At 46.9% G+C, this 15,589-nt stretch overlaps 1 protein-coding gene across 4 annotated transcripts in view; it reads right to left on the reverse strand.

Annotated features, from left to right (window-relative positions):
- Positions 1–15,589, reverse strand: part of CABLES1 (Cdk5 and Abl enzyme substrate 1) — a 124,594-nt gene that overhangs the window by 46,691 nt on the left and 62,314 nt on the right. For all 4 annotated transcript variants that reach the window (XM_059138777.1, XM_059138774.1, XM_059138773.1 and 1 more), the window contains one exon: positions 11,837–11,929. In XM_059138777.1, coding sequence (XP_058994760.1) covers positions 11,837–11,865 — 29 coding nt within the window. In that variant the 5' untranslated portion in view covers positions 11,866–11,929. The remainder of the gene's footprint in view (positions 1–11,836; positions 11,930–15,589) is intronic.

Consider the following 15,589-nt stretch of genomic DNA (forward strand, 5'->3'; position numbering starts at 1 on the left):
ACAAGATGGTGGTCTTATCCTCAGTGGCTGTGTTTGTCTACTAATCCTGAGTGCTCACACCACCCGCATCCTCACAGCCACCCCATGACTGCCGACACCACCACCACCACCACCACAGCACAAGCCTTCAGCACCGGCTTACGGGGGCACAGCTTATCCTACAGCGTACGGAGTGGTGGAGGACCCCTGAGAAACAGCTGTGTGCCATCTGCCCCTCCTCCCTCCCAACAAACACTTGCCTAGCACTTACTCTATGCCAGACCCTGGGGATCTGATGAGGGATGACAAAGATGGGAGCTCCACCCTCACAAAACCCGTGGTGGTGGGAGTGGCCTGATTGGGAAAGAGATTGCTCTCCAAGGGACAGCTAACCTGGCCTGAGGGAGGCAAGATGGGCTTCCTGGAGGAAGTGACACCTAAGTCAAGCCCTGAGGAATAAGGGGCAAGAAGATACACTGGCGGAGGGACTGCATGAGTCCAGGCTGAGAGGAGAAAGAGCAGAAGGACTACTGGAGGAGCTGAGTATGCCAGAAAACTCTGCTGGCCTCATGTGCCTGACCCACCAGGGTCTCCACATCCCTCTGTGAGTCACTTTGACCAACTGTCTCGCTCACAGCTCAGCCTTAGAGGCTTTTCTCTAGAATAGCCACACTGAACTGTGCACTTACTAGGATCCAGTTTTGTACCTCCCCAACCTGTTTCAGTTAGTTATGTACCTCCCCAGGTAGAGGGGTATGAGTAGCCAGTTACCCTGGCTGCTCATACTTGTTCGATAATGACTGCACAGACCAGTGAAATGTGAAGGGAAAACAGGAGCAATGCTACAAAAAACACCAAATGCTTAGAAAGTATTCAATTAAGTCACTAAAAAGGGGGGTGGGGTGGGATGCTAGAATATCGGGAAAACACTGAAAATCCAACAGGATTCTGCACTTGAATTCTTGAGTCACTTTAAAAACATCCAATCTGAGGACGCCTGGCTGGCTCAGTCAGTAGAGAATGTGACTCTTTATCTCGGGATGATGAGTTCAAACCCCACATTGGGTGTCAAGATTACTTAAAAAAAAAAAAAAAAAAAAAAAAAAAAATCTTGGGGCTCTTGACTGGCTCAGTCAGAAGAACACAGGACTCTTGATCTCCAGGTCATGAATTCAAGCCCCACGTTGTGAGTACAGAGATTATTTTAAAATAAAATCTTTTAAAAATACGTAAAATAAAAATCTTTTTAAAAAATTTAAAAGTAAGTGGGGCGCCTGGGTGGCTCAGTGGGTTAAAGCCTCTGCCTTCGGCTCAGGTCATGATCCCAGGGTCCTGGGATCGAGCCCCACATCGGGCGCTCTGCTCAGCAGAGAGCCTGCTTCCTCCTCTCTCTCTCTGCCTGCCGCTCTGTGATCTGTCTCTCAAATAAATAAATAAATAAATAAATCTATCTTAAAAAAAAAAAAAATTAAAAGTAAGTGAAATCTTAAACAATAAATAAATAAAATTAAGAAGCCCAGTCAGGACGTGGCAGCAATAGGTGGGAACAATGATGGGTGGTTTTGATGCCAGAGACGGAGTCTGATCAGCAGGTCCAGATGCAAAGAGGAGGCTTGGCATCAAAACGTGGATGGATGACCACTGACAGGCCTAAAGGTGAAGCAGTGTTTAAGCAACACACGTGGTTTCTGCGGAGAGCTCTTCCACAGGTCACGAAACTCCCCTTCTAAGCACACACTGCCCGTCAGTAATCGTGCAAAGCTGACGGGGTCTCAGCAGCACAAGAGCAGCAGAGCTGGGAAGGCCACAGGCGCGGTCCTAAAAGGCCTCCAAAGCTGCGGACGGAGGGAGTCCTGGGGCTCAGGGAGCCCGGGAATGGTTAAGATGGTGAATGGTGACAGTGACAGCGACCAAAGCTGTGGCCAGACGAGCTCCCCAAGACAGGACAGGCATTGAAGCTCCTGGCAGTCGTGTGAGCAAGAAAGGGAGGAGGTCTTCGAGGGCTGGCTGCCATGACAAGTGACCACCTGCACATGGCTGACACACAGGACTGCTCATCTCTTGGTCTGGGAGCCCAAGTCCAAGCCCATGGTGTCCACAGGCCATGCTCCCTCTGATGAAGGCGCTAAGGAAGGTCTGCTCCAGGCCTCCCTCCCAGCTTCCAGTAGCTCCTTGGCAGGCATCAACGTAACACCAGCCTTTAGCCATGTGGCATTCTCCCTGCGTGCAGATCTGTGCAAACTACTCCCCCCCTTTTAAAAAAGATTTTATTTATTTATTTGACAGACAAAGAGATCACAAATAGGCAGAGAGGCAGGCAAGAGAGAGAGGAGGAAGCAGGCTCCCTGCAGAGCAGAGAGCCCAATGCGGGGCTCGATCCCAGGACCCTGGGATCATGACCCAAGCCGAAAACAGAGGCTTTAACCCACTGAGCCACCCAGATGCCCCAAACTTCCCCCTTTTAACAAGGACACCCGGCAGATTAGATTAGGGGCCTGCCTGGCTTCAGTACAATCTCAACTAATTACATCTGCAATGACTCTGTAGCCAAAGAACTCATTCTGAAGTACTAGGCTTGGGACTCAGCAAAAGAATCTGGGGGGGCAGGGGGTACACAAACCAGCCAAAAGCAGAGAAGGAGGAGGAAAACAAGCTGAGCATGAGGTCAGAAGTCTCACCTTGAGCCATGGAGCTCTCCACTACCTGCTCTCGTGTGCCCCAGGCCAGGACTGGTCACTGTGTCCTAAGCCCTGGCCCATTGGCCCCAACCCACATGCATGACGGTTTTCTCCTCTGACTGCTGTATTCCACTGGTGGGACCACGACCTGGTCTCCCCCAGGCTCCTAGGCCCTCTCATCATGCAGAGAACTGAAGCAGAACCACCAAGAGAAGGTTCTAACTCCCAAGCCCTACCTCTATGACTCATTTTATTTCCTGTAAATCAAACTGGTTGAAAAGCAGCAACCAGTGCTTGCATACTTCGAATACATCTGTACACCTGAAGCACTGAAAATAATTTCTCTCTACAGCAACGTGCGGAGTCCCAGGATAACCTCCATGCTTCTTCAAAAGGCGATAAAATCTGGCCTGAGGGTGTTGGCCCCGAGGTACTAGCATCCCCACTGGATGGTCTACGTGCCCAGCTGATCCCTTCCTTCTGCTGCTCACAGCACTAGGGAAGGTTCGAAGGAAAGCCAATGGCTCAGTACGGAGGGCATTCTGGGGGCCATTTGGGGTCGGGAGTCTGAGTGAGGCCTGGGGATGGCTGAAGGCTTCTTCAGTCTGTCCACTCACAGCCCCCCACGCCTGAGGTTTCGCTGACGCCTGGTTGCAGACATAGATGGATACAAATAAAGATGCTTCCCAGCCAGCCCATGCTACTGGGGTATGGGGGTCCTGGTCTTTTAACAAGGAAAAGTTCCTCGATGGGAAAAGCATGCTTGGGAGGGTTAGATGTTGCACAGAGCCTCACAGAAGATGCTCGACATCTATCAAATCAGGTACATTTATTTCAGAAGAGACAAGGCAATGACATTTTTTTTTCTTCTGAGAAGGTCGGTCCAGAAATTAGTTAGCAGCTTTATTTATTTATTTTTTTGAGATGTGCCATTTCCTCCAACTCATTTTTTCAAACTAAACTAGGCTGACAGATTGGGACTGATGAGATCACAGGCAAGGTCTTAATTTAGTTATTACCCGTCCCCTGCCTTCCCTCCAAAATTTTTAGTATAAAAAGGAAAGGCTACAACTTGACTTCGGTTACCATACTTTCCTCATCTGACTTTGGAAAGCAGATAAAGGGAGCTAAAATCTTTTATACCTTTTCCTTCCTGCTGAGTCCGCACTTTAAAGAGCCAACACTCCAGAGCTCACTTCTTTGTGTCCACCCGCACCTCAAAGCCTTTTTAAACCTCTTTGAAAATTCCTCCCAAAGGATGAGACAGCCTAGTCAGTCACTGCAAAGAACACCTCTCTGCCTGTTCAGAGTGAAATGACTCTCAAAGCGGAGCTGGGGGCGGGCGCTTCCAGTGGACTTGGCAGCCATCGTCTGTGTGCCATGCAGATGCCTGAAAACTGGAGGACTTCGGTGGAGCGCTGAATGATACCACACGCCTGAGGAAAGGTGTCACCCACTTGCAATGAGGGCTCTTGCCTCCTATCATTCTCAAGGACAAACGTTCGACGCTCCGGAACTGGAAGCACCAAAAGAAAAGGACCATGATGGTTACTAAATAGAAATGCCCTAAAAGGTCACAGGCCACCTGCTGTCTTCGGTCTTCATGCTCAGAAGCTCCACTGTCTGCTCTGATGGCCCCGTTCTATCCAGCCAGCAACCCGCTTTCCACCAGCACTTGCTGGTCTGCCAAGGCTGGTCATCTGTAAGGGCGTATCTCATCCCCGAGGACCAAGGTTTGTCTTCACTTCTGCTGAACCTCTCTTCCCCAGCAGACAGAGGGGCTCTCGGTAAAGATGCAGATTAGAGCAAACCATGCCTGGCTTTTCTCTAACAACCAAGTGGCCTGCGGCCCCCACCTCCCAACTCCCCTCCTCATGGGATTCTCAGGAGCACCTTGTTCCAGATGCTCTGGCATGGGATCACTGGTCATCTCTCCTCCATGACAGAGGGCTTGCTCATACATTTGTGATAGGTTTTTGAAGACTTCAAGTCATTTTTAAATGTTTGTTTAAAAAATAAACCCACTTTTAAAAGACAATACACAATATACATATCCACTAATTTTCTGTAAGAATAAAGTTACCAACAAAGTCCTGCAATGCCTGCCCTTGACTTTTGGTTAGCTGGAGTACTCCTGTTCAAGTGCAAGCGAGACCATGCTGGTCCTCTACTGGGCACCCTCCATGGCTCTCATCAGGCTCACGATAAAAACAGACATCATCACAATGCATCCTCCAAGACTTCTCTCTCCTTCTCTCTACTCCTCCCATGCCAGCTTTCCTATAGTTCTGCAGGCACACCGCTCAGCCACGTTCCACCATTAGTGACTCAACTGCTGCTGTTCCACCTACCCTGAATGCCCTTCCCTGCTGGGAAAGCTCAGAGCTGGCTCCCTCACCTCCTTCAGACCTATGCTTGAAAGTTTCCCCACTGGGGTGCCTGGGTGGCTCAGCCTGTTAAGTAACTGACTCTTGATCTCAGCTCAGGTCATGATCTCAGGATCATGAGTTCAAACCCCACAATGGGCTGTGGAGCCTACTTAAATAACAAAAAAGGCTCCCCATCAGTAGGGCCTCCCCCACCCCCAGCCCACCTCCCCAGCTAGCCTGGAAGTCCCTGAAGCACGATCTTTGTCTGCTTTATTTATAGAAATATCCCATCACTACAAACACCCAGCACAGGGCAGGTGCCAGTACTCCCAAAGGGACCACTCTGCATTCCACATAGTTAAGGAACTACTTTATCTGGCACCTTCTGCCTGGACGCACGTCTCTTTCCCCAGAAATAAGTTATATATAAACTTATATACAGGCAGTTCAACGAAACGGACTCTGGCTGTTCCCATTCACTCTGTGTCATCCATCCTTCTATGAGGAGGAGGCCTGGAGAACCCTAGGCCACTGCAATGAGGCCATGCCAGTACAAATCCAGTGTTCTAAAACAGGACGCTCATGCTGACTTCAACAGGGCAGATGGGACTGACCCTGGCTGGGTGCGTGAGTGTTATGTTTGCCTCCATTAGGACAAGGTAAATGAGCTCACTCTGTGGTTACAACTCGCTGCCAGGCTCTCTGGAAAACAGTGTCCATCCAGATTCCAAGATACATTTCACTTCTGAAGAGTCTTTACCCTGTACTGAAAACCATCACCAACCTCCATGACAGTTACCCCTGCTGACGGAACCACCCTGAGCTGGGTCTAGCATCTCCAGCCGCTGGCGAGCTGCGGTGCAGGTGGTCATCCATCACAGCTCCCCTCCTCTCCCTGCCTCTGGCCCCCTGTACAGCCCGTGGTGAAACTTGCTAGCCTTGGCTCTGAGGAGCACTCAAGATGCTCCGGGGAAGATGGTGTGCCAGGCCCCTCAGGGTCCCCTTTAGGCAGACAGCAGTCACTGCGTGCAGGGGCTCTGGCTTCACAATCCCCTAGCGAATGCTGGGCTGAGTGATAACGAGGAACAGTCTAACATGTTGTGGAGATCGAGAAATGTCACGTCTATGACATTTCCGCTAATTTACTAACCTAGTGATTCCATCAGTGCAGAATTGAAGTTAACCTAACGTGGCTCCTTAGTGAGGTCATGTTGACGGCTATCAACCTCCACTCGCTTGGAAAGCACATGAACCATCTATTTCCCAGTCCTCCCAGCTCTGCCAGCAATCCGCCTGAGGCCTGCCTGCTCACTTGTGATGTTTAGGGCTCACCCACTGCTACCACCTTGGTCTCTTTTTGATTTTTTTAGGCAACATCTGCCTGGCAGTTGACTTAGAACTTCTTTCATTCTTGGTGATATTTTAAAGGTCATTTGTTGTTTCTAAATTCTTTCCGTTCCCTGGGATCTAGGCCCCGAGGACTGGCACTCACTTCAAAATATAAGGCCTCTCTGTTCACTTATTCCACAATAAGTGGTATCTATTTACTGAGCGCCAGTGGTGTGCCCAGCCCGACGCCTGGTTTAGAGTCGACATTTCACAGTTCCACCGGGTAGAGCAGCGAAAAGGAGGCCAGCGGCTGACTTCTGCTCAGTCTTTATACCATCAACTCCAAGAAGTTAACCATCTCTCCCTTCCCTCTTCTGAATGTGGTTTGAAAAGCCCCAGGGCTATCGCTGGTGTTTTATTTGATTGTGGCAAAATACATATAGAACAGAAAATAAATCAAGCATCCGTAGGTGTACGACTGGCCGTTAATAAGTACAGGCGCAAGGCCGTGCCTTCACCGCCACTGCTTCCAGAACTCTTCCATAACCCCACACAGAGGCTCCATCTCCCTTCACCCAGTCCCTGGCAATGTTGATCTGCGAGTGTCTCTCTAGATTTACCTCTTCCGGATACTCTGTATAAATGGAATCATACATTCTGTGAACTTCTGCGTCTGGCCTATTTTGGTCAGCATGATGTTTTCAGGGTTTATACCTACTTTATTAGGCATGTTAGCAGCCCTTTCATCCTTGATTACGGCTGAGTATTATTTCTTCGCAGGGACAGCCCGTATTTTGTTTATCCGCAGACACCTGCTGATGGACACTCAGTTTGTTTCCACCTTCTGACTGTTGTAAACGGTGCTACTATGAACACTGGCACACAACTATGATTTGAACTCCTTTTTTCGATGCTTTTAGGAATACACCTGGTAGTGGGATTGTTGGGTTATAGGATAATTTTATGTTTAACTTTTTGAGAAACTGCCAAACTGTTTTCCATAGTGGCTATACCATTTTACATTCCCACCAGCCATGTACAAGGCTGCCAGCTATTCTTCCTTTTCCTCAATTCTCTCTTTTTCCTCACTCGGGACTTTAGGGCTCCTCAAACTATTCTTCCAAGCTTACCTACTAGTCTGGGGCCTTTAGCAAATAAATTTTTAAAAGAAGAATTCAATAGTTTTCTCAAAATCCACCAGGACATACTGTCTTATAATATTTAGATTTTTAACCTCCCACCTCTCCCTTTGATTACGAAAACGAGCTTTGCAATCTGATGCCTGGATCTGGATTCTACCCCTCACTTTCCAGTCATGTGCTCCAGCTTCCTCCTTTGTAAACTGGGATGTTGAGTGTTTTCGTTTACTATGGCTGCGGTAACAAATCGCCACAGTCATTAGCTTAGAACAAGAGTCATTATCTTATTAACTCTGGTGGTCAGAACTCTGAAATGGGTCTTGTAGGGCTAACATCGAGGGGTTAGAGCCAGATCCCCTGAGGGCTCAAAGAAAGAATCTGTTTTCTTGCCTCTTACAGCTTCCGCCACAGTCCTTGGCTCAAAGCCCCTTTCTCCATCTTCAAGGCCAACAATGGCGAGTGAGTCTTTCTCACATCCTATCACTCTGACATAGACTCTGCTGCCTCCCTCTTCTACCTTTAAGAACCCCGGTGATTACCTGGGCAAACCTAGATAACCCAGGATCCGTGACCTCAACTCCCCTTGCCATGTAACCACATATTCACAGGCGCCAGGGATACGACGTGGACATCTCTGGCCAGCATCATTCTACTTAACACTTATTGTGTTAAGCAATACCTTCTTCTCAAGGTTGTTTCTAAATTCTCTGCATTCCTCAAAATACTAGTTCTGAAGACTAGAAGTCACTTAGAAGATCTCTCTACTCACTTACTCAACAAATAGCCACTGAATTAATGAAACAAAGCATATAAAGTACTTAGAGCTTCGTACCCAGTAAGCACTTAATAAATGTTACCCATCATCACTGTATGATCCACGTGTTTTATAATCCCTTTTGGCCATGGGATTGTAGCCACAAGAATCCACTTCATAGTCTGAACATTCTGGGACCAGTCTTCCTAAAACCCAGCCAAGCACTACCTTTTTTCACAACCATCAAGTCCAACACAACTTTCCCATCACTAACCTGTGTATGGGTTACAACAATAGTGGAACCGGAGCATGGCGGATCCCCTCACCATATCCCCTGACCGCGAGGAGATGAAGCACAACGTGGGGCTGGTCAAGAACTCATGATACCATCTGGTTCCAATAGCAGAGCCGAAGCTTCCATCACTGGGTCTCTAACCTGTGTCCAGCCTGCAGCCTTCAGCCCCACCTGGCTCAAAGGTCAGCAACATGACCCCGAAACACGCTGAGCGTGGTGCTCTGTACTTTACTCGCACTCGAAGCCTTCCAGCAGGTCCCCAAGGCCAGCTGCAGAGAATTCACTGATTTTGAAGAAGGTGATGATAGGTTTTCCTTCAAGAAGAGTCCATCCTCCGTCAGAACCACACCTTTTACTGAAGGTGCTCACCTCTACCTCAGATGTTGTTGAGATTCCTCTAACGTCACAGAAAGAAGTGGGAGAACATGAAGCTGGCCGAGACCCCAATGTTTGTTTCTAAGCAGCTACCCTGACATTGATCATTATGTCCACCTGAGTTTGATGCAAGTGTTGTCTTTTATCATATTTGGTCCTCCGTTTTTATGATTTTTCTCCTTCCTGTTTTAAGCTGTTTTTCCATACTCACGGGTTGGCAATGAATCCCAGAACAGATGCTTCCTTCCCCTGGTGTCTGAGCCTGGAGCCCCAATTCCCCTCCATGGTGGTGGCTCTGTCACAGAGTCAGCAGGCCTGGGGAGAGCAGCCTCCATACCAAGGTCTTCAGTCCAGAGTGGCAAGTAGGCCCCAGGTCCAGCCTGCAGTCTTGAGAGTCTGGTGTTTGCCAGTCGGAGATCATCATGAAGACACTTGGCTTGAGTGGGAACCGCTGTGAGACTGGGCTTCAGGACTCTGATGGGCCCTTCTCGGTCTCCTTCCCCATGTATAAGAGGCAGGATACCACTACTCAGGCCATTCCATTTGTAGTCCAGATCTTTAAGCTCTCTAATGAACACCTCTGGCCTTACCTGTAAAGCCTCAATCCTTTCCAACCCTAGCAGGCAAACCTGAGCTCAATCCTCACTGCAACAATGTGCCCTCTGGTGTTGTGCCACACAGGTGCCTCAGTACACCCAAGGTGGCAGAATCGTAGACCCCTGCCCATGCACCCGCCCCTCCCCTCGGAGAGCATGACCAGGATCCCTCCTCCCCACCACCACTGGACTAGAGCTCATCCACATGTCCCTCTGTTGGGACAATCTCATGGCTGCTGCCGAGCCGAGGTGGGGGCAATTCTCCTTCCCCTTTCTCAAAAGGCTGGGTCACATCCTCCCATTCATTAGCTCTTGACCACAATTTCCTTCTGTCATCTCAGAAACCATATTATCTTCCTGGTATCCCCTCAGGTTGTTTCTTTCATCTAAGGACAATCCAGCCTTGCCAATAACGCAGAGGAAGAGAGGAGAGCACCTCCAGCCCTTTTATTGTCCTCTGGCACAGGAGAAGCTGCTCTCACCTGGGCAGATACAACAAACTGTGGCCCAGCCCATAGCCTGTGGGTCCCACAACAGCTCTTAGCTTGCTTTCCTGCCCTAAATTCCAGTTCTCAGATCTTCAGATAAGCTAATAATCCTTCCTGACTCCTTCTGGAAATTTCCCAGCAAAACTGCTAGCAACTGCATGCTTTCTGGACTGTTTATGCTGTTCCTGGGTCAAAGGTGTGCCAGGAAGGCCAGCTCTGTCCTGTAGGCCGGCAAGCCCATCGGCCCAAATATCTTCCTCACTACATCCTCTTGCTACAGCAGGCCAGGAGCTTAGCTGCCTCTGCACCCTTCCACAGCATCAGCACCCCCAGAGATGGGCAAGCCTACTCATCTGGCCCACTCCTTTGGTTCTGTCTTGATTTTATTTGGGAATTAAAGGCTATCTACGTTTATTTTATGGTTAAAAATTATGACAAGAACACAAATGTAAATAAACAATGATTAATTATACTAAAAATGGCATGAGTGAGGTTTCAGTTCGGTAAGAGCCTCAAAAGAAAAATAAAACAGGATGGTTCAGGAAATAAGGCACAATAACTGTGAGAGTGAGACTGAGTGAGAGAGATTCAGAGTATTTGCTTTAACAGATGACAGCTGGGTAATTTTAATTAAAAACTGTATTTAAAATAGGAATATACACCGACTACACAAACCCTAGTTGATGAGGGAACTCAGTTCTGCTATTCTGAAACCACTGAAAAGCTGGAAAATTATGTTCCCTATTTCAGTTGGTTTAAAAAAATAGGTATTTACTTCCAAGAAAACAAATCTTTAAACTCTATCATCATTGGTGGTATCTTTTGGGTTATACAGTGCTATTTTATACCAAATTATAGACAGGTACACTGGGCCTTGGTCCATGCATCTAACTCAAGACTTTTTTAGCAACTTTCATTTGATATGGCTCAGAGATTATTAGTGGGGGCTATATGGTTTTCTGTAAATCCAGAGGCACTAAAACAAAATGGTCCTTATGGCAGGACCTCTGCTCTAGGGTGGTGTCTCTAACCTTCCTATTCACAGGGAACACTCGGCAGGTCACAGGTCAACGGGGAGGAGCCTAAAGGTCATAGGTTAATGGGGGAAGAGCCTAAAGGGTACAGAGCATCAGGGACCCTGAGGTCTTATAGCTCTGTTTCCTTGCTGCCATCAGGCTGCTGTGAGTAGACTTATCCGTAACAAGAATCCGACCTATTTGTTGCCAGGAGTTTTAATATCAGGGTTATAGAAATTTCCATCACACTTTCATTTAATAGCACTTTCCAAAAGAACAACGGAAGAACTGGAGAGACATGTGTTCCAGATCTCAGTAGCCCAGGAATAAAAATCGGCACCCAAAAAGAACCTGCTGGCAAATTTGTCATTCTGCTCTCCTACAGAGCCCTCAGAGCCAGCACCAAAACTAAGTTCAGGCACAGACCTGGCGGGATATTTACTGACCAGAGCATACAGCCCTAGTGAAAAAAAAGAAAACCGAACAAAGCAGAAAAAGAAAAAAACAAAAAACAAAAAGTAACTTTTTCTGTTAGGTTTTCTATAAAAATGTATTTGAGTGCAATTAGATAGATAGTCCATCAGAGAATCTCACTGAGCCTTTAGTCACTATCAGGGAGCATTATTTTCTACAGTCTTCTCTAGATGTTTCTAGTGGGAGTGGGGTGGAAAACAGTCCATTTGGGATGGTTCGATGAGGTCCTGTTTGTGAGAACAGTGTGGGATTCTCTGGCCAGGCCAACAGTCCCCCCACCCATCGTCACTGGAACACCTCCTACTGCAGGGAGGCTGACAGGGCAGCTCTCGCTAGCGTGGTACCTGCCATTCCTGGTATCGTGCTGCCGCATGTTCTTGATAAAATGAATCTTCTTAAAGTTCTTTGGTCTGGGCGAACCTGAGAGAGTTCGACATCTGAAAAATAAAGTCATTTCAAAAACACGGGTCAGTTGCTTCTAGGACAGCTGAGACATCTCCACACAAAGACAGGAAGGAAGACCAGACAAATGGTTTGAATCACCCCCAGGATAATGAGGACAATACGGCTAGAAGCTTTAAAAAAAAAAAAAAAAAGCCACACACCAACGAAAGACAACTTCCTTGATAATCCTGATAATCATTTATATGGGTCTCTGAAAAGCCAGCTAATGAAAACTATTGTCCTCAGTTACAATAACATAACCCCCACGGATTCCAAAGCCATTCTTCTTTCTTGACATCTTAAAAAGAATCCTCCTGTATCAACACTGGTAATGGGAACAGAAAACTGTAAATTTAAAGAATTTACAGGGGGAAGAAAAACACTGGAAAATTTAGTTTAAGAGCAATGCCAAATCATTTTTCTTCCATAGCAGGACTCTGGCCTGAACCACCTGGACGGCTGTTCCAGCTTAACTTGCTTAACTTGTACGCCTGGAAGTCATGGCTTTACTTTGAAAGGGCGGCTGTTTTCTTTCTTTTTTTCCTCAATATTCATTTTTAAATGAATATTTGTTGAACAAAATGACTTGGATTCAAAGTTACTTTTTTCCTGGAATATATGACACTGCTTGCACTACAGGACTAACAACACACGACAGGCTACAAAGATCTTGTTTGTGTATTTTCCAAAGTTACCTGGCAAACTCTAAAGTTATACAACTGTAACAGCAAGAAAAAGGGCAAGAAAAAAAAAAAAATCAACAAATAAGTCTGAAATTTGGTCCTGTTTTCAGAAAAGGAGCTGCGACGTCTCTGGGTTTCTGCTACCCATTTTTTTTTTTTTTTTTTTTTTTGGTCTACTTAAACCTGTCTGACCATTGGCCCCAAGGGCTGGCTCCTGCCACGGGGCGTGGGTACCTGGGACCTTAGGCTTCAAAGAGTGAGTTTTAGAGCAGTAGTGCCTGGCTTCCCAAAGCTATGCTGAGCTCTGGGCTGGGGCCACCACCGATGGTTGGTCAGTTCTGAACTCTGAGGCTCCAGGTAAGACTGACAAGATGACCCAACAAGGAGGTACAGCTGAGGGCTGGTGGGCCACGGGGGCATGCTGGGGTACAGGTGTGGGCAACAGGGATGGTCACAGACCTGCACAGCAACTCCAAGGGAAACTGGGTGCTGTCCCTGGCCTAGACGTCAGGTGTATGTTTCCCCAAGCCCCCTCATTCACCCTCTAGTAAAGACCCAGTCTTCCTAGAAGCCATACTCTGAGAATGCAGAGAATGATTTTTTCCCCCACTTAACTTGGAAAAAACAACATATTGAAGTGAATGAGTGCAGGCTAAAGCAAAGACATGGTATCAGACACTTGGTAGGTTTCATCGGGGAAAAAGGGGGTTCCCCAGTCCTTGGGTCTAGAGAAGGGAAAGCCCCCCTGTAAGTCATGTCCACCACATCAGGGCAGGGTCCATGGTCCATGCACACCACCCATGTGGGCGTCTAAGATACTTCAGCAGAAACCACGGTCCTCGCTGCTTCCAGCCCCAAACTCACCAACTCTGACACCCTATCACTTGTAATATATTTCAGATCCCTCCTGGCCCTGTTGTGAGGAATAACGCAACGTTATATACAAGAGATTCACCAACTGTCAGGTGACACATTCCAATACATCTGTACAAACAAGTAAATATTTGTATACAAATCTCAGTGTTGTGATTATTAACATACCATTAACTAGAAAGCATGCATATTGTTACTATTTGTTTCTTTTATTCTTAAAATTGTAGCTATCACCACTGGTCCTGAATTCCTGGTTTTAGATTCTTTCAAAGACCTTTATTTAGTTGATGTTTCCTGTGGCCTCCACTCGGGGTCTGAATAGACAGCACCCATCAATCCCCCTTCCCACTCCAAGTTTCCAAACTCAGAGTTAGTCTTAACTGAGGTTCAACAGCACGGTGCCTCAGTCTGCCTTCTTGGGGCAGCTCCCTGGAAGCAGACCGAGGACCCTGAACTGCCTCAGTTCTACCTCCAAAATGACCATTTGAGTCTGCAGGCCCCAAATGTCTCTCTCATACAGACTACACACTGCAGAAGGTTCTAGAGACATGTAGCTACTGGAGAGAAGACAATCTCCGAAAGCATAAGGCTATGCTTCCACTGGTTTCTGGAGAGAGCCAAGTGTCCAGCAGTGTCCTCACACCCTTACCCTGCTTCCTCCCAAATAGCAGAGCTTCCTGAGCCAGCCAGACTGAGGACAGTGGGCCAAGGGCTCTGAGGGTAAAGGATAGGTATTCCTGCCCCCCAGCAGCTGGAAGCTGGTACCCTTCAGGTTTAAGCACAATATTCCTCTGCCTCCTGCTAGAACTGGAAGTTGGCAACAGGGCCACAGGTGGTTGTTGGCACTCACAGGGGAAGGAGGAGGCACCAGTAATCACTAAACGGTACAGTAGCCAGTACCCATCAACCCAGACAGGCTGGAAAACAGGGGCAGGTGGAGATGGCTGGCACATCTGCCACCACCAAACTGAGGTTTTTCTGGACACCTCATAGCAATGTCCTGGGCCTTAATAAGGGTACCAGGTCACCACCAGGCAGGTGCAAAGTCCAAAGCCTCTCATTAGGAATACTTAACTCTTGGAGTTCTAGGCAGGTGCAGGACACTAACTTACTAGCAAACTGTGATATGCAAGAGAAAAGTGAGACTTTCAAAAAGAATGTATCAGCCCCCAATTATAAGGGCATATGCTACTAATCTAGCCCCTCCTTCAGCAAGTTGTGTGTTGTCTTGCATTTTTTTTAAAAGCATTCAACTAACCCACCAGGGAATCTAAAATGTTTTAAAAGAGAACTGTGGCATTAGCAACAATTGCCAAGGAAACTGGAAGACCGAGCCCTCAGTTTGTGGCAGGTTAAGCAAAGAACGAATTAATTTCAGTATCCATTTAAAAACATACATCTTAAATGATGCAAAATTAAATTAGGATAGAATTAAATTAAAAACTAATTTAATGAAAGATTAGCTCTTTCTTGTTAGCACTGATTACAGCCTACACTTAATTATGCAAAAGGTTTTTAGTAGATGCCTTGCAGCCATTTGTTCAATGTGCTGAGTTTGAAAACAAGCTGGGCTAATAGCCTTCCGCCCCCACGGTTCCCAGAACACTTCAGTATCCTTACTGGTACATTCATTTCACAAAACTGCCAGCCAGAAAGGACCTCAGAGAACAGTCAATTTGCCCTCCCATTTTACAGATGGGAAAACTGAGGCCCCAGAGAAGCTAAATAAAATGTCCAAGGCCCTGTAACCAGTTAGTAGAAAAATCAAACCAAGAATTCAGGACCCCAGACGCCCAAATGAATATCCCTTCTGCTATACCATGCTAATTTTATTTCCGAGAAATAAGCACATTTTTGAGTTAGTTGTTATTTTTATTCCTATTGTAATTCCACACAGCATTACATTAGTTTCACGTGTACAATACAGTCATTCAACAATACTGTACAGCATCTAGTGCTCATCCTTTCTAAGTAAATATTAGAACTTTGAAAAAAAAAAAAAAAGTCTATTATGGAAAATAAAGCCTTCCCAAACCGCCCAAGTTCCCCCTGGTTTCAGACTTGTTTTTTAAATTTTGTATTTACACAAGATTTGTT

Source organism: Mustela lutreola, chromosome 11, assembly GCF_030435805.1.
Source record: "Mustela lutreola isolate mMusLut2 chromosome 11, mMusLut2.pri, whole genome shotgun sequence".
NCBI lineage: Eukaryota > Metazoa > Chordata > Mammalia > Carnivora > Mustelidae > Mustela > Mustela lutreola.